The 19,577-nt window shown below is 37.0% G+C and overlaps 1 protein-coding gene across 1 annotated transcript; it reads left to right on the forward strand.

Moving 5' to 3' along the window:
- The first annotated feature begins 6,742 nt into the window (after positions 1–6,742).
- Positions 6,743–16,621, forward strand: LOC139134328 (short transient receptor potential channel 6-like). Its single transcript, XM_070701208.1, has 9 exons — positions 6,743–7,076; positions 7,593–7,746; positions 8,839–9,023; positions 9,413–9,592; positions 10,998–11,752; positions 12,876–13,164; positions 14,189–14,347; positions 14,549–14,590; positions 15,660–16,621. The coding sequence occupies exons 1-9, from the start codon at positions 6,933–6,935 to the stop codon at positions 15,717–15,719; spliced, it is 1,968 nt and encodes a 655-aa protein (XP_070557309.1). The 5' UTR covers positions 6,743–6,932; the 3' UTR covers positions 15,720–16,621.
- Positions 16,622–19,577: the final 2,956 nt, after the last annotated feature.

A 19,577-nucleotide genomic window follows, 5' to 3' on the forward strand; every position in this document is an offset into this window, starting at 1 on the left:
TCATAGTATTTTGCCGATTCATGGGGTCTATGGGTTGTATGTTGAACGCTTTTTGTATGTTTAATTACATACAAGTGACTTCACAACTTGGGCCCATGTTGCTAAGTCTAAAGGGTGTTTTGCCAGATGCCTTGAGGTTTTTCTGTGTTTTTGGCGTAATGCAGTTCGGTTTCACCGGGGCACTGTACATACTCTACTATTCAGGATTGGATGATTCAACCAGGTAAGAATTTATGACGTCACATAGATCGATCAATATTGTGCTTGGTTACATGTTACGGGGAGTAAGTTTCAGAAAAAAGTTGAAAAAACCCGGATTATATAGTTAAGGAAGTAAGCCCCTCGAACTTGAAATACTTTACCCAAACTTTAACACTTAATGAAACTTGCAACTATTCTATCGGCAAAACAAGAATAAAAATCGGGGGTCACCATGGAAATTATGGTACTATTGAAACAATTTACCTAATATATTTACCGGGACATTTGAAAATGGTTGCTTTGTGTTATCTCTGAGGGGAAAAAACGTAATGATTATCTTTCATTTTCGCAAGACTGAGACTGCGAAAATTGTCCTTACTTCAGAAGTTTCAAAATGAGCCCAAACAAGCAGTAGACCTAAGAAACTTGTAAAATTTTGGAGTTCGAAAATCTGTCCCGAAGGCGCACACTGTCCCGGATGAGAGCCCCGAAGTGCAGTTCGGGTAACCGAGAATTTACCATGCTTGATTATCTGGCGTCCACTTTCAGTTTCATCTTCATCTCAAGAACCCCGGCACATTCTGCTATAAGTAACCAACAGATATAAACAGAGTATGCTTCCCCGTCAAAGAAAAAATTACAGGTCCTAATCTGCTAATAATATTAACAAACAAATCATGGGTCTTTCGCTCTTTTAATTTTTGTTTCGATCTTCGAGTGAGAGGGTAGCTCTGCTGAGAATTTTCAATTTCAAAAAGAGTCGAAACGACTGGTTTCGAGGTAAGGCCAACTCGCAAAATTTGATATTTGGAACTAGAAGTTTCTACATCAGATGCCTATTTTGAATGAGTGAAACAAGTAAAAGCCAAACTTTTCACGGTGGAGTTACGTGTAACAGGTTAAATGGGAACAGCAGGTTTTAAAATACGAAGAAGCAAAACAGACCAACAGGGTAGTGTAAATTACAACCAAACACAAAAGACATAACAATAATTTGCAATTTGCTTTCTATAGAAAACGTATATTCTTTTGCTCACTATATTCATTGCTTTGGTAAAGGTTGTGCGCCATGTGTTATAGCGAGTATGTGAGTGCGAGTGATTCATGAACTCTACAGCGGGTGGAGGGGGTCGCAGTCAGAATAATTGTAACAGCTTTAGCTCGATCATTTAACCATTCTTTTTTAAAAGTGGGGATTTGGCCAAGCGGGTTTGACTGTGATGTCTTCGCTAGGTGACTGAGTGCCGTACGTTGTGAGTTCGAATCCGATCGAAAGTCTACTGATTTTCATAATTCAAACTGTGAATCATAGCCGTCAATTCTTGTACATTATTTTTATGATTCTTGCTGCAATAGTTTCCCTCTTCAAACCCGACAAACTAAATCATTCATCAAAAATATCCTGATTGTTTGAAATACTCTGCACGCAGTTTGTTCGGTGTTTCTAAGTATGTCATCGTACAATGCCACTTAAAAATCCATCTACTGAGATCCTGCTTACAGTCCTCGCTCACGATACGCTCTCACTTAAGTGCAGTATATTCACAATGCTGAATTCACAAAAAGTGTCCTAACTTCCGGCATTACATATGATTTGGCTTGACATATGATTTTGCTCTGCTCTGACTTTTTGGCTAAAAAACACACGTACGTAAAACATCATATTCTAACTGCCAGCAAATACAGTTTTTTTTTTCTCTCTAAACAACTGAAGGGTTTTAAGTGCTTCGCGTGTTTGTCTCTCGTTTCAGCTACTTTGACACCGCTTGGAGACTTGCTTGGGCTCTCTTGGCGTCCATGACATGGAAGTACTGCATAATTCCGCTCAACTAGGCTGTGCAGGCAGCAACACCGATCAATCATCCCATAATTCAACTCTTGGTGAAGATTGCCGATTCATGTCACAGAAACTCACTCTACATTCAAAATTACTTGGCACTGTACATCTACATCGGATACTGCTTTGTCGTTATCCTGGTGTTCCTCAACATATTTATCGCTATGATCGCCACAGCCTACTCCAGAATACAAGTGAGAATTCGCTTGTATTAATTTATGTGTTTATTTCGATTTTGTGTTTGTTTTATCGGGGATAGAGGCGTGATGCCTAGAAAAACTCCCAAAAACAATACACGAACAGTAAAATATGAGACATAAAATTGAAAGAATTAACAGGAAAAAGACTAGTTTTGCATATGAAATGAACTAAAGTAAACACTCATTTACGTATTAAAGATTTTGAGGCTAAAGTAGAATGGGGAAACAAAAGCCAACTTTGTGTTTTTAGCACCCGGAATCGAATTTAAATTCTACGTATCTAAAGATACCACAGGTAACATACCTGATCCATAAACGATGCTAGATTGCCAGAAATCTTTGCAGAAGCTGGTCCTGAAACAGCTTAGAAAGATACAAGAATTTCTGCCCAAGCGAAAGAGAGAAAAAATAGAGAACTATCGAAATGTACAAATTACTAAAGAATGTGGGAAAATGTGCCATCATCTTTTTATATACCATGTCAAATGAATATGACGTGGTATAAGAAGGTCTGCAGGGAGCTATGTGTAGCCCTCTGAGATATCAGGAGGCTGCATACAGCGCAGACTCAGTCGCCGGAAGTATTTTAGAAACATGAGTGAATGTTTCTAGGCACAGCAATAGTATCCACTCATCCGTTTTTGATTTTTTCCACATTTCCTTTCGCAGAGCCATTTATGACAACAGTTTCATTAAAAGTAAAACGAATAAAAAATAACTTTCTAAGGATACATATACTATACTCAACGGCAGAAATATCCATAGAGCGATGTATTTAGTTCAGGTATTCTATGTTTGTTATAGCGGAGAGCTGTTTTGTCGTACTATGCATGCATAATTCCCTTAATCCTGCTAAGTCGTTTTAAAAAATAATGAAACAAAACAATGTAAAAAACACCTCTAATGTTTAATCTTCCTACCTCCGCCATCACCTAATATTAAACACTGCGATGTCTCTGTTGCGCACAACTTACCAGTCAACAAGGAAATCCTCAATGTAACGTCTGTCATGTGTTTATCTAAATACAGGATAACAGAGAGAAGGAGTATAAATTTGTTTGCATCTCCACTTCGATGTTGTACGCACGTCGACCGTTTTCCTTGCCGCCGCCTTTCAACACATTCGAACTGATTCGAAATGTACTGGTGAAGTTTGTTCGCAGACTCTGTTCAACCTCCCGTAACAAGGTAATTACATCATCAATGGAACTTTTTTATTTATTAGTTCTGGTTGATATATCTCGACTTTTCAATGCGAAATAGAGTCACTGAACACCCTTGATGGTGTGCCAATGTATGTTTACAACGAAAACTTGTTTATTGTTTATGCATGCATTTGAGCGTGAAAATAAAGTGACTTTTAATTTCAATGTCATTTGATTTCAATAGACAACACCGATCACAAAGGTGGAACCATGCAATTACGATCGGGTATGTAATAAATTCTCAACTTATTTTAACAGCAAGAATGTCTGTGATTTATTTAGTTGCCCTTTTTGTTTTCAGAGGATAAAATGACCCGTCTATACGTATAAATGGATGTGTTGTCAACGTAAGCTTGCAAATTACAAAAGGATTTCAGATGTTGTAGTTTAACATTTCTTACTACTGACTTCAAAGGTGTGTCTGGAAAACACATCTAGCCGACAATGTTGACGTATTGGCTGTGTTCTGCTTTGTTATTCCTCTTATGTCGTTATCTGATGAAAATATATCCAATACAACACAATACAATACAATACAATACAATACAATACAATACAATACAATACAATACAATACAATACAATACAATACAATACAATTATACAATCATACAATACAATACAATACAATACAATACAATACATACAATTGTATAACAGTACAGTACAGTACAGTACAGTACAGTACAGTACAGTACAGTACAGTACAGTACAGTACAGTACAGTGCAGTACAGTACAGGACAGTTCCATGAATATCGGCCAATTATAAAATACATCAGGAATGTGAAGTCTATATGTTCACTGATAGCAACCCATTCGGACACATTCTATCCAAAATCGACAACTTACAAACTTGCGTCCTGATTGAACTTTATTTTCAAATTTTGTTTATTTTCTGTTTCATTTCAGCTCATCAAGAAACTCTTGTACATGTACTTCACAGAAAGATCCCGTAAACAGTATCACTAGAAAGAGTATGCGTGAACTGTGAAGTGACATTGTTCGAATTCACAAAACACGAGCAGTTAGTTTTACAGTCTCACCTTCGTAATGTACTGTTTTCACAGCGAATGGCTGGGAATGCATGATGATGACAGCACTGGCCAAGTACAGTCATTGACAAAATAACACATTGTATCTCCGTGCTGGATTTTTAGATGAACACATTATCCACAAAAAGTCTACATTTTGGTTCTGTATGATTTATCGATAGGTTGCCTGGCGATTGTGACAATTCTCCTTACTTTGGTCTTTTGTGTGTAAAAACGAGCCGAATGAACTGAGTCTTTTTACACGAAGTTATTTCAGTGACAATTTTCACAGCTACTAAAGACGATTCTAAAGTGTTTGCACTTCACCTTATCACATTGCTATGAATTGTTTCGTGATAATGAGGCGTTCTGTGACCCAGCAACAACAACTTCCCGTGTTTGCCATGAAAATGGGAAATCACTCAATTTTTAAACGATTTATTTGTGGATTGCATACGTTTTTATATTTTAACTAATAATACTCCGAGCATTTGATCTGAAATGCTCTTTCATGTAAAGTAATAGTTTTACCGAAGCAATAGGATGTAAATTATTTGCATTTTCATAGTTGCATAGATATTTACTGAATTACACCGCATATTTCCTTTTCCATGGCAAGGGAACAAGTTCCAAACATTTCGCAAGAAGTCTTGTCTAACTTCATCTAACTGTCGACTATTCCACAGACCCTATCTAGTGCCCGTTGAGTTGCGTATTTGTATCGACAACTTTCAAAGTATTACCATATAATAAACTCCATTAAGGACTGTTGCTGTCTATTCGTATCAATAAAACACACTATTACAGTAACGGTAATTTTTAACTCGCCTGATTCTAGGATTTCAGTGAACTTCTCAATGAGCATTTCACCCTTCGACAGATGACAATGTAATAAATATTATAGCAATTTATTAAATGAGAAATCTTCTTCAGAAATAATTTTAGATAAAAACTTGTTTCGGATTCAGAAAAACAACAGAAATATTAAGAACATCAAACGGTACACCTCTCATTATGCTGTAAGATGGCTGTGTATGTGACCACTTCTAATACAATGCTACTACGCTCGTTATGTAAACCATGAATTCAAGGGACGAGGTATTGGCATTTTGCCATGTCATAGGAAAATGCAGCATTTTTAATTTTCACTGGAAATCAAGTACAATGCATATAAACGTTGAGTCTTAGCCAGTCTCAGATAGAAGATTACTGTTCTGTACGGCGATGTTCCGAAAGTTGTCGCAAAAATTATTTCTGGAAGATAAATAGGCCGTTGTTTTCTGCGTCCTGAGTAGGGCTGGACACAGACCCTCAGGCCTTACGGAGTGTGGATGAAGTATGTTTTGTGTCCGGCTCTTTGAAGCCAACCATCAATATCAAATGATGCCCATCATCATATTGAAAAATAGACGAAAAGTTCCAAAGAGAGCATACGTTATCCATGATGATATAATGTCAGTTGATGTGCCATTTAAAGTGTTAACCACCAAATTGTTTACTTTGCACAATATCACTAATGACAAATGTACTATGGCAAGACCAAAGAATAGTGGGTCACAGTCAGTCATGTTACAGTACACTAATATTTAATAAGCCTGTTACTACCGTAGGAAATTTGAAGTTCAGAAAATAAGCCATGCTGCACTTCAATATTATCCTAGGAGTAATGTTTCCCCTCATTAATAAGTATAAAGACAGCTGCCCTTCAACAAACTTTGAACACAACAATACAAATAGGAATTTTAAAATTTGGCACTGCCTTTCTTTTGTCAATTTCACCGTCCATGTTTATCGCTGTTAGAAGACACGGCATTTTCATTACACATGTGAACTACTCAATGATGCCACCCACACTAAGCTATTGATAAGACACGTGACTGCGGCGAATCGAGTAAACATACTCAAAGTCACGTAAAACCTCATCAGAATTATGAAAATAGAGTTTCCTATCAAAATGTTTAATCATAAAACGCTTCAATACTCAAGCGCAATAATCAGCCAAAAGATTTAAACAAGCGCAGCATTTTCATTACGGTGTACCTATTAAAGGTTCTTTTCTAATTTTGACGTGCCACGTCTGAAAAGGGTAATATTGAGACGTTTTAATGAAACTGCTGTACATCTCTTTGGCATTGTGACATGTTCGTCAATGCGCTTGCTTCAGCCAGAACAATCGGTCTTGTCAACTGAAGGAACTATTGATGGCAAGCTAATGGACACGGGACCCTTTGGCGCTATGCACAGCATGACGGGCTATAATTACAGTCAGTATATCACTCGGGACCGACGAAAAAGCATCTACGCTTTCCAGTTTAAATTATCACCCAGTAAGGCCGACAAAACAGCTACGATTCCGTTCTTGTATATCGAGAATAATCACCTATAGAAAAGGTTAAAATCACGCACAGTCCTGTTCTTGTGTGTCCAGTGTTATACTTAGTTCACATCATAGCAACTATGGACGTTGATGAGGCAATGGTAAGAGCAGCGTTTGGACAAGAAGACAAACCTGTTAAAGCCTGCACTCACAGCTCGGCTGAAGAAACCCTGTTCGCTCTGGTTGAGAAAGGATCTGTATTGGACGTGAAACAGTTTCTTGAAGTAGGTACACCGATATCTTTGTAATACTTTCCAAAACATTCGACAATTCTGACATTGACCATCCAGTCATAATTTGATAAACGGACGAACAAACTAGATCTATTTTAATGAGTAAACAAATAAATAAAACGCCATCCTCGTATAGAAAAGATTGAAAATCAACTGACGACTAAACTAGCTATTTTTTATAAAATCATAGAAAGATGACATCCCACTATCAAGTTGAAGAGACACTTTTCCGTGCCGTTGTATATTAATAACTTCACATCGATTTTACTGGCCGAAATGCTGAACATCTAGGTCTAGGTTTAGCATTTCAGAACAAAATTTTGTTCCAAACCATAATTTTCATAGTTCGACTGAATATTTACATTCAACTTACCGCATAGAAAATTAGATTTCAATGTTAAAAAATGAAAATAAACAAATTAGGGTTTTATGTTTACCGTCGATGAAATGTGCGAATATTGTTTTGAAACCAACTGCAGTTCTTATAGTTTTCATAACTCCAAACAGAAGAATCGAGGAATGTATTTGGACAGCATTGTAACGAGGCAGACTCTTTCGTGTTCGGCACTCCAACTCGCTGCGAGGCAAGATAATTTCTGTATGATTAAAACGCTACTCGATGGCGGAGCAATGTTGTTGAATAAACCGGACTGTGAATATGGTAAGTGGGAGGATTTAATTGGCGCGTTAAGGTGGAGCTGCATGTTGCCAACACAGTTTTTTCAAAGCAATATTTCTCATCAAAGATGACAAGGAAACCCCTCACACTATATATAGTTCAAAATGCAGAGACTCTAAAGTTTAGTATGGTAGAAAAAGTTTACTCGAAGGACGAAGTGGGTGTATATTTAGGGTAAAAAACCTAAACTTTAGTATTAATGATAAAATTGAGACTAATTTCTAAAAAGTAATATTTCACTTGAAAGAAGAGTATATGTAGAAAAAAAGACTATTTTATTTTGCATTATCTATCGTCATTATAAAATGGCATGGTTGAAAGACTGACACTCAGAGAAGTGATTAAAATCATGATTAACAAAATTAAAATGCCTCTTATTCAAAAAATGTAAGATCTTTATTGCCAAACAAAACAGTTGGTTTATTATATATTATATAGCATTTTGAAAACATCATGTGAAAATTTCAGAAAATTTGACCCAGCCAAACTAGAGTTAAATTCTTTGGAAATCTTGAAATTTTGAGAAAAGAGAAGGCAGGAAATCGGGTGATTTGCATACATTTGCATGAATTAACACTTTTTTATCGTGCAACTTACGATTGCTTGACAAGCTAAAAGGTGAACCCATACAATATTTTATTCTTGGGTTAAGTTAACTAAAATTGGATGAATATTTGCAAAAAAAGTGATTTTTGAACAAAAAACGCTGTGTTGGGTGCAGCGACCCTTAAGGTCGCAAACGCGCGCCAAGCACTAGCGAACTCTCCGGTCGATTGTTATATTTTCATGATGAACCATTACTGATACTTTAGACACGTCACCGTTTAGCCGACCATGCCCTTTTCAAACTTTGTTTGTAGAGAACGTGTGTTTTAATGTAAGATATATCCTGACAGAAGAACAGCATTCCTGGTAAATCGTGCACATTACAATAGATAGTACCTCGATGATCAGTGTAATTTCAGTGACACCGATTGACGAAATGGTGTTTTTAAGGTACTATACTTCAGAGTTTGTGTTATCACAGTTGGCATCGTGAACACAATTCAGAGGAATCTCGCTAAATTCTTTCAGAACATCTCAGTCACCCATGTCATTCAAAAGATTTGTCGGAGCACCTTGCGTTCATTGAGTCGTACAACGCCATCACAAGTCCCTCGTACATCGCCCTGACCAGTGATGATCCTCTATGCACTGCGTTCGAGCTTGTGGGAGAATTGAACGCACTGATTGACAAGTCTGATGAAGATCCATTCAAGGTGAGCTAAAATTCGATAATTATTGTTTCAAGGTCAAATTAAAAGAAATACACCAAAGCCCAATGTTCTTTGGGCAGGGTAGAGACCCTCTCGCGAAACAAGGAGACTGTATCATGCTGGCCTGCCTGCCTGCCAAGACGTTCACGTTTGGAATGGATGATGGTAAAATCCTGCAAAAGACAATGTATAGGGTTAACGGTTGTAACCTTCACCATTGATAATACTTTTCAGAACTGTAGCAATGGATTACAGATTGATTTTGAAACAACTCGAATGTTCCAGGAACATTTTTGAATCATGAAGGACAGTAGATATCAAATGCTTTTAGGCCTAAGTGTATACTTACACACGTTTGGACATACATGTTTTCCAAAAAATTGCTTTCCCAGAACGAGTATGAAAAGCTACGAGACAAGCTGGAAGACTTTTCGACAGCGCTGATGGGTAAGTGTTCTTCTACAAACGAAGTGTTGACGCTTCTCCGAGGAAAGAATACCAACAAGGACTACATCTCATCGGACTATCACTTTCCGACGCTGGATAAAGCAATAGAAAATAATGCTAAAACGGTAAGGTGTTTATACTTGTTAAGGCTTGATTTTATTCGACACCGGAAACTTCAGATCAGTAAATTTGTTTATTGAAATAGGAAGATAGCCATGAAAAAATAAGAAAGGGCATTAGCATATCGTGATAAACTATTACGTCTCAAACAACTGGCTTAGATTTCCCATTAAGGTAATATGCACCTCGAAAGTGAAAGACTTAAACTTTTGCTCTAACTTTCCTCAAGGGATCTTTCAATCATTCTCTTTCAAAATCAAGAATAAAAATAGGGGGTCACCGTGCAAATTTTGGTACTAGAGAAACAAATTACCCAAGATTTACCGATATTAGAAATTCAAAATGGCCGCCATCCCAGTGTTAACTCTATGGAGAAAAATAAAAATTTTCGAATTTCGAAAAACTAAGCCGGTGAAAAGTTTTCTTTCACCAAGAGCTTTAAAATGAACCCCCACATGTAGTATATCAGAAGAGAATTGTAAAAGTTTGAGAGTCCGAATGTCTGTCCCCGAGGTGCGTTCTACCTTAATTGAATGAAATGCGTCCTCAGACAGGCAGATATAACTAAGGGTTTGTACCCTTATTATTCACGTGTACCACGTGCGAACGGTGGATGCGCAGAACCATCGAACACTGGTCGCAAAAATTATGCTTTTTTAACAAGGGAGATGTTGTACGGCATAAAATAAATTGATCCTATAATCAAGAAGGCTCTGTCAATGTTTTTAACCTTTATATCTGATTCATTTTACAAGTAGGTGTTGTCGATCATAAAGCTGACGTACTAGATGCCTTAGTTTTTTTGGTGTAACACCCCCCCCCCAAAAAAAAAGACAACAAAAACCAAAACAACCAAAGTCCTTAATGCGAAATTAGTTCCAGGAAAACTGCATTGCTTATTATATATGGAGAACACAAAGCAGTTTTTGACGATTGTTGTGCAAAAACTTCACGTGAATATAAATAAACAAACTTTACGTTGACAGCTTTCCAACATTAAAAGTAGTCTAGATTCTTCTGTCAGCGTTCAAGTTGTTGGTTGTCACCGTATTTTCTTGATGACTTTGGAGTAAGTATTGCGTCGGAACTGTATTATAACATCTAAATGAGTCTACATGTTTAAATACGCACACGAATAATGTGCTGTGTACTTATTGCTATCCTTTACAATCCCAGCTGTTGACATGAGCTAGAAATGTCCAGGTGTTAACAGTCCTGGAACCCTCTCAAATTGCAAACCTTAAAAAGTTGTGTTCATGTTTGATTTTGGAAGGTACTCCATGGCGGTTTCGCTTTTCCTTCCGTACCAATGACATTTACCAAAATCTTAGATATGCTTAAGCTCACATACGCATTCACACGCCTATTCATGGAAAACGCAATACAATTTTTTTCTTATTTTCCTTACAGTTTACAGTGGATCCAAAGTGTCAGAAAGTTTTGCTGACGACAGGTTTTTCGTCCGTGCATCCAAAATGGGCATACAGCAACAACGAAGCCCTTTACTTCTTCTATGTAGTGTGCTTGGTGGTACTTTGTGGTCTTCTCCAGCCCTTTCTGGCCATTCTGTGTATTTTGGTGCCCTGCGCTAAACTGAACGACAAACTGAAAAATCCATGGGCTAGGTTTCTTTTGGCGTTCTTTGCCCACGTTCAGTTCAGCTTTATGTATATAGTTACAACTGTGTCAGCACTCTACCTTGCCATAACTAACTCCACATATACCACCCTTACCGGCGTCTATGAATCGTACATAATGTCGTACGCCATCGGTCTCATCATCACCATAGCAGTAGATATGAAACTAATCGGATACAAAAGATACATGAGTTGCATTTGGAACACTGGGAACGTGGCCCTGCTGGCATATTTTGCCGCGCAGACAATTCTGGTTATCGTGTACTACCACAGGTCTTATGACAATTCTGAAGAGGCCGCTCTGATCATAGTATTTTGCCGATTCATGGGGTCTATGGGTTGTATGATGAATGCTTTTTGTATGTTTAATTACATACAAGTGACTTCACAACTTGGGCCCATGTTGCTGAGTGTGAAGGATGTTTTTCCAGATGCCTCGAGGTTTTTCTGTGTTTTTAGCGTACTGCAGTTCGGTTTCACCTGGGCACTGTATATACTCTACTATTCAGGATTTGATGATTCAGCCGGGTAAGATTTTTAGACGTCACATACATCGATCAATAAAATGCTTGGTTACAGGTTGCAGAGAATTAGTTTTAGTAAGAGGTTGAAAACTGGTACAAAATACCTTGGATAAAAAGTGAAAGTGGTACGCCCGTCGAAATCGAAAGACTTTGCCCAAACTTTAATAATCAACGAAACGTTTAAGCATTCTCTTGATAAATCAAAAATAAAAATCGAAGTTCCTGCCCAAATTTCGGTACCATTGAAACAATTTACCTAATATATCCATTGACGTTTGAAATTCTAAATGGTTGTCATAATTCTATGGGAAGTAATGAAATACTTAACTAAGATTGCAAAACGCTCATTATTTCAGGAGCTTCAAAGTGAGCCCTTACAAACCAGTAAACCAAAAAAAAGAAACTTTAAATTTTGGAGTCCGAAAATCTGTCCCCGAGGCGCACACTACATTAATGAAAAGCATTAAACATTATAAGTGCCACTGATGTCATTACCATGCACGCTTAACTCGCTTACCAAGACTGCACTTCGGAACCGAATGAAAGGCCCGAAGTGCAGTTAGGGTAACCGACATTATACCACACTAGGTTATCAGGGATCCACTGCATAAATTACGACCGGACACAAAAGATTTAATAGTAATTTGTAATTTGCAAGAAAACCTATACTCCTTTAATACATTGAAAGTGGTGGATTGTAATCGTTAATTCTTATACATTTATACTTTTGCAATTGTTGTAGTGGCTTCCCTCTTCAAAAACGACTAACTGAAACCGTTCACCAAATACCGTAATTGCTTGAAATAATCTGCAACCTGTTTTAGCGACGTTCCTCCTATATATCATCGTGCTATGCACCGTAAAAATCTCCAATCTACTGAGATCATGCTTATAGTCCTTGCCTACAATAAGTTCTCACTGAACGCAGGCAAGTCACAGCCGGCTATGACACCGGTCTGGAATCACAAAAAAGCGTCCTAACTTCCGGCTTAACATATGATATAGCTCCATTCTGATTGTTTTTCGCTGAAAAAAACATAAAATATCATATTTTACCTACCAGCAAAAATACAGCTATTTTCTGCATCACTGAAAGGTATAAAGTGTGTCGTGTTTTTTTTCTCTAGTCACAGCTACATTGAGACTTCTTGGAGACTTGTTTGGGCTCTCTTTGGCGTCCATGACATGGAGGCGTTGCATAATTCTGCTCAACTAGGCTGTGCAGGCAACAACACCAATCACTCATCCCATAATTCAACTCTTGGTGAAGATTGCCCGATTCATGTCACAAAGACATCAGTCTACATACAAAATTACTTGGCACTGTACATCTACATCGGATACTGCGGTATCGTTATCCTGGCGTTCCTCAACATCTTTATCGCCATGATTGCCACAACATACTCCAGAGTACAAGTGAGGATTCGAATGTAATTTATTTCTATTATGTGTTGTTAATATGCACACGATGTCCGGTAAAAGACTCCTAAAACAACGCACACTATAATACTATTAAATTGAAAGTATACACAGGAAAAAAATCTAATTTTGCATTAAAGTGAACTAAAGTAAACACTCATTTACACGTACTGGTGAAAATGAAATAGGGGAATAGAAGCCAACTTTGTGTGATATTTAGCACCCGATTTTGGTCTAAAAGTCAAATCTCTAAGGTATCATATGTAACGTCTACCTGATGTATAAAATATACGAGATCGTAAGAAAATGTGTTCACCAGAAGATGACCCTGAAACGGTTTCATGTAAAACAGAAAGATAAATTCCTGTCGAAACGAAAGCGGGGAAATAAAAAAATGTAGAGACGTATCAAAATGTATAAATTACTGGAGAATATGGGAAAATGAGCCATAATCTTTCTACATAGCTAGACTATTATGTCAAGTATATGATGTGGTATAAGATAGTCTTCATGAAGCCATGTGTACTCCATTGAGATATCGGTGAGGTGCATGTAGCGTGGACTCTGTCGCTGTACGTATCAGAAACAAATGCCAATGTTTCTAGGCACAGTAATAACATCCGCTCATCCGCTTTCTGATTTTTTCCTCTTTTCATTTTGCAAGGTCTTATATAACAACAGTTTATTTAACAAAATAAATGTCTTTGTAATATAACGTTTCACGGATACGCACGTTAGTCAGTTGCAGAATTACCTGTAGAGCAATGTTTTTATTGGGTACTACTCTTTGCTTAATAGGTAGCGGAGAGCTCTTTTACCTTACTATGCAGGCATAATTCCTTTTATTCTACTAATAACTATTATAAAAGTAACAAAACAAGACAAAAAGCTTGTGACATTCTATCTTCCTACCCCGGTCATTACCTAATATAAAACATTGCGATGTCTCTGTTGCGCACAACTTACCAATCAACAAGGAAATTCTCAATGTAATGACTGTCATGTGTTTATCTAAACACAGGATAACAGAGAGAAGGAGTATAAATTTGTTTGCATCTCCACTTCGATGTTGTACGCACGTCGACCGTTTTCCTTGCCGCCGCCTTACAACATATTCGAACTGATTCGAAATGTACTGGTGAAGTTTGTTCGCAGGCTATGTTCAACCTCCCGTAACAAGGTAATTACATCACCAATAGAACTTTCTTATCTATTTTAGTTCTGGTTGATATATCTCGACTTTTCAATGCTAAATTCAGTCAGCCAATAAGCATGATGGAGTGCCGGATATACAAGGTAACTTGTGCATTTTCTATGTCTGCATTTGGTGTAAAAATAAACAAACTTACTTTCACTATTAAATTTCATTTGATATCCATAGACAACGCCGATCACAAAGGTGGAACCATGCAATTACGATCAGGTATATTATATTCTCAACTTATTTTACATCAAGGAAGGTCTGTGATTTATTTACTTGCCCTTTTTGTCTTCAGAGGAGAAAATAACTCGTCTGTATGTTTAAATGAATGTGATGTCAACCCAAGCTTTCAAATTACAAAAAACTTTCAGATGTTGTAGTTTGACATTTCGTACTACCGAGTTCAAAGGTGTCTCTGGAAAACACATCTAACCGACAATACAATACAATACAATACAATACAATACAATACAATACAATACAATACAATACAATACAATACAATACAATACAATCCGGTACAGTGCAGTGCAGTATAGTATAGTACAATACAGTACAGTACAGTACAGTACAGTACAGTACAGTACAGTACAGTACAGTACAGTACAGTACAGTACAGTACAGTACAGTACATTTTGCCTTCAGAGGAGAAAATAATTCGTCTATACATATAAATGAATGTGATGTCAACCCAAGCTTTCAGATGTTGTAGTTTGACATTTCGTACTACCGAGTTCAAAGGTGTCTCTGGAAAACACATCTAACCGACAATACAATACAATACAATACAATACAATACAATACAATACAATACAATACAATACAATACAATACAATACAATACAATACAATACAATACAATAAATACAATACAATACAATACAACACAACAAAACACAACACAACACAACACAACAAAACACAAAACAGTGCAATACAATACAGTACAATACAATACATTCAATGCAATGCAATGCAATGCAATGCAATGCAATACAATACAATACAATACAATACAATACAATACAATACAATACAATACAATACAATACAATACAATACAATACAATACAATACAATACAATACAATACAATTATCTTGCACATTTCTGGGTTTTGATAGCTATGAATATCTTCCAATAGTAAATTACATTAGGAATTATGTAATTTGTTGTCCCTATGTCCACTTTTGGCAACCCATTCAGAAGTATCCTTTCCAAAATCGACAACTTAAAAATTTCTGTTGTCATAGAACCTTACTTGCAAATATATTTTTTCTGTCTCATTTCAGCTCATCAAGAAACTGCTGTACATGTACTTCACAGAACGATGCCGTAAACAGTATCACTAAGAAGCGTTTGCGTGGACTGTGAAGCAAAATTGTTCCCAAAACATGAGCATACAGTTAGTTTTACATTCTCACCTTCGTAATGTACTGTTTTCACATCGAATGGCTGAGAATACATCGTAGCGTAATGGCAAATTACTGTCATTTACAGAATAACACATTTCTCTGTGCTGGGTTTTTTGATGAACACTTTATCCTCAGAATGGTGAACATTTTTCTACTTCATAATTTCCAACTAGACAATGCAAGAGTTTCTTGACGTCACCTTGTCACATTTCTAATTTGTTTTTCGTGATAATGAGGCGTTATATGACTCAACAACAACGTGAAAATGAACCAATGACACTTTCTCCTTTGAGTTTTAAGCGATATAACTGTGGATTGCATACGTTTTTATATTTTTAATTATAATACTCCTGCCATTTAATCTAAAATGCTCGTTCATGTGAAGTAATAGTTTTACCGAAGGAATACGATGTAAAGTATTTTCATTTTCATAGTCGCATATATATTTACTGAATTTCACCGCATTTTGCGTTTTCCAAGGGCAACAAGTCTTGTCTAACTTCGTCTTACTGTCGGCGGCCCAACAGACCATACCTAGTGTGTGTGTGTGTTTGTATCGAAAAATTGAAAGTATTTTAGCATAATAATAGTCTCCATCAATGTCTGAAGCTATTTATACGTATCAAGAGAACATAATTCCCCATTAGTAGTTACAGGAGATTGGCCATGGAAATTTTGAAACTCGCTTGATTCTAAGATTTCAGTGAACTTCTCAATGAGTATTTTACCCTTCGACAGATGACAACGTACATGTATCCTTACAGTATATCGGATCAATTTATCGAATGAGAAATCTTCTTCAGAAATACTTATAAATAAAAACTAGTTTTAGACAGGTTCTTAGGTTGCATTGGCATCGTTTCTTGTTCACTGTCAAGCAATTTTGACGAAACATAGTAAATTTCAAAATGTGTAAGCTTTGTTTTAGATAGATTGATGGGGATTTAATAATGTTTCTGGTATTCACGTAGCGCTGTAGTCTGTAATGAAGTCAAACTGACACTTCACCAGTTCACCATGCTTTATGGCCAAGAGAAACAATAACACTTTCCCATGCTTTACGGCGACGAAACGATTATCAACGAGAAGATGAAGAGGAATAACTTTTTGCCAAGTGTTGGGAAACGTACACTCTAATTTCAAAGTCTAACAGCAGTTTTGTCTGATGCTTTACCTGGAACTAGAGTCTCTTGTTAGCTCATGTTTGCTACAGCATACGTTTATAAGATGCCATGACACTCTCACGGGCGGACGGTTGTCTGGCATTGCAGTGCACGCAAAACGTCAAACAAAAGAAAATAATAATGAAGTCTATGTATACAATGTATGTAAAAATCTGTCCCACTGTCAGCAAATGCAAATATATAATATTGAATTCTCTGCACCTGGTTTTCATATATACCGTACAACTTCAAGATGCTAGACCGATTTGCTCAAGCAAAAGCTTGTCCAAGAGAACGATCATTACATGATATTGCAGCGTAGAAAGTTGAACGCACTACTGACGACCAGTTTCAGCTGTCGAATCTGATTAAGTGATCTATAGATCATAGAAGCGTTTCATTGGTTTATATCATACCCGGCCTTAACTTGACAAAGGCGACTGTATTTGTGAAATATTACCGCCCATTCGGCAGAAAAAGTGCGAACCGAAACTCGCGGGAATTCGAACAAGGGATGTGCTGGAGTAATTTACAAAGAATAGTTTTTTTCTAAAAACGACGTATTCACGAGTTTGACTGATTTCTACCATGTTGCAGACTGAACGTGGACCGTGACAAATTATGAATATTAATGATAATCATGCCAGTATATTGAAGACGCAAATACTGCGATCTAATCGGTCGAGACGTGAAATGAAGCGAGCTTATTCGCCATATACAAGTAGCACGGTTGGAACAGGCACTAGCTGGAGAAAAAATCCCTTTTAGACGGTTCACGTCAGAATTTTAATTCAACATTATGACATAATAGCAATAAACCATCTCAGAAACGGGTATACCACTCGATTTTGACCAGTTCACTCCTTAAGGTAGTATGCACCTCGAAAGTGAAAGACTTAAACTTTTGCTCTAACTTTCCTCAAGGAATCTTTCAATCATTCTCTTTCAAAATCAAGAATAAAAACAGGGGGTCACCATGCAAATTTTGGCACAAGAGAAACAAATTACTCAAGCTTTACCGATATTAGAAACTCAAAATGACCGCCATCCCTGTGTTAACTCTATGGAGAAAAATAAAAATTTTCGAATTTCGAAAAACTAATCCGGTGAAAAGTTTTCTTTCACCAAGAGCTTTAAAATGAATCCTCACATGTGGTACATCAGACGAGAATTGTAAAAGTTTGAGAGTCTGAATGTCTGTCCCCGAGGTGCGTTCTACCTTAAATGCACTAACTATCGCTCGTGCACGTATGTCTTGAACTGGTCAAAACCTCGTGGTATACTGTCGCCGGTGTTTGGTTATCGCTTAAATAACGAAGACAATGTTATTCATGATACTAGTATGTTGTTAGTAGATATGCCATATAAAGTGTTAAAGACTAAATCGTTCACTGTACACTATATTACTAATGGTGAATGTGCTAATTTGGTTCTATATTGTCAGTTATGGCAAGACCAAAGAACAGTGTGTCACAGTAAGCCATGTTGCAGTAAAAAATAACAAATATGTTACTACCGGAGTGAATTTATAGTTCTGAAAATTAGCCATTCTACAATACAATTTTTTCCTAAACACGATTGGAACTAATTTGGGATAATTTGATGAAGTAATGCCGATTTAATCTGCAAATGTAACCTCATCTGCTTTTCTTTTTAAGTTACACACTTGTTTTTATGATTAATTTGTAATATCGGATCGCAACATTCATCTATAGGGCACCTAACACTTTTGAGAAATTTGAAAAATATAAAGATCTAATTCTCCTAAATTAGTTCCAATCGTGTTCCTATGAGTCTGTTTCCCGTTATTATTAGTAACAAGAGCAGCCATTCAACAAAGTTTAAGGGAAGTGTAAGAATATCATTTGGCACAGCTTGCTTTGTCAGTTTCACCGTCAATATTTGTCGCTGTTAGACACGGCATTTCCATTATAAATGTGTACTACTCAATGATGCCACCCACACTAAGCTATTGATAAGACACGTGACTGTGGCTAATCGAGAAAACACAGTCGAAGTCATGTTAAACCTCAGTTATCGGAGTCATGAAAATAGTTTCCTGTCAAAACGTTCAATCATAAAAGGCCTTAATACTCAAGCGCAATAATCAGTCAGACAATTTAAACAAGCGCGGCATTTTCATTACGGGTGTACCTATTAAAAGATATTTTCTCATTCTGAAGTGCAACGTCTAAAATGGATAACATTAAGACGTTTTAATGAAACTGCTGTACATCCTTTGAGCATTGTGACATGTTCGTCAATGCGTTCGCTTAGCCAGAACAATCCGTCTTGTCGACTGAAGGAACTATTGATGGCAAGCTAATGGACACAGAAACCCTTTGGCGCTATGCACTGCATGATGGATTGTAATTACAGTCAGTATATCACTCGTGACCGAAGAAAAAACTGCTATAGGTTCTACATTGTATTTTGTACTCGGCTTAAATTATCAACCAGTACGGCCGACAAAACAGATACGATTACGTTCTTGTATATCGAGCATTATCATAGAAAGGTTTGAAATCACGCACAGTCCCGTTCCTGTGTGTCCAGTGTGTGTCAGTTCACATCATAGCAACTATGGACGTTGATGAGGCAATGGTAAGGGCAGCGTTTGGACAAGAAGACA

This window comes from Ptychodera flava, chromosome 6 (assembly GCF_041260155.1).
Source record: "Ptychodera flava strain L36383 chromosome 6, AS_Pfla_20210202, whole genome shotgun sequence".
NCBI lineage: Eukaryota > Metazoa > Hemichordata > Enteropneusta > Ptychoderidae > Ptychodera > Ptychodera flava.

What these genes read in the sequence shown, in the direction of transcription:
- LOC139134328 (XM_070701208.1), top strand. Translation starts at nt 6,933, where the DNA reads ATGGACGTTGATGAGGCAATGGTAAGAGCAGCGTTTGGACAAGAAGAC. An exon ending in GGATTTGATGATTCAGCCGG is followed by an intron (nt 11,753 to 12,875) that starts GTAAGATTTTTA and finishes TTTTTTCTCTAG; the next exon opens with TCACAGCTACATTGAGACTT. An exon ending in AACCATGCAATTACGATCAG is followed by an intron (nt 14,591 to 15,659) that starts GTATATTATATT and finishes GTCTCATTTCAG; the next exon opens with CTCATCAAGAAACTGCTGTA.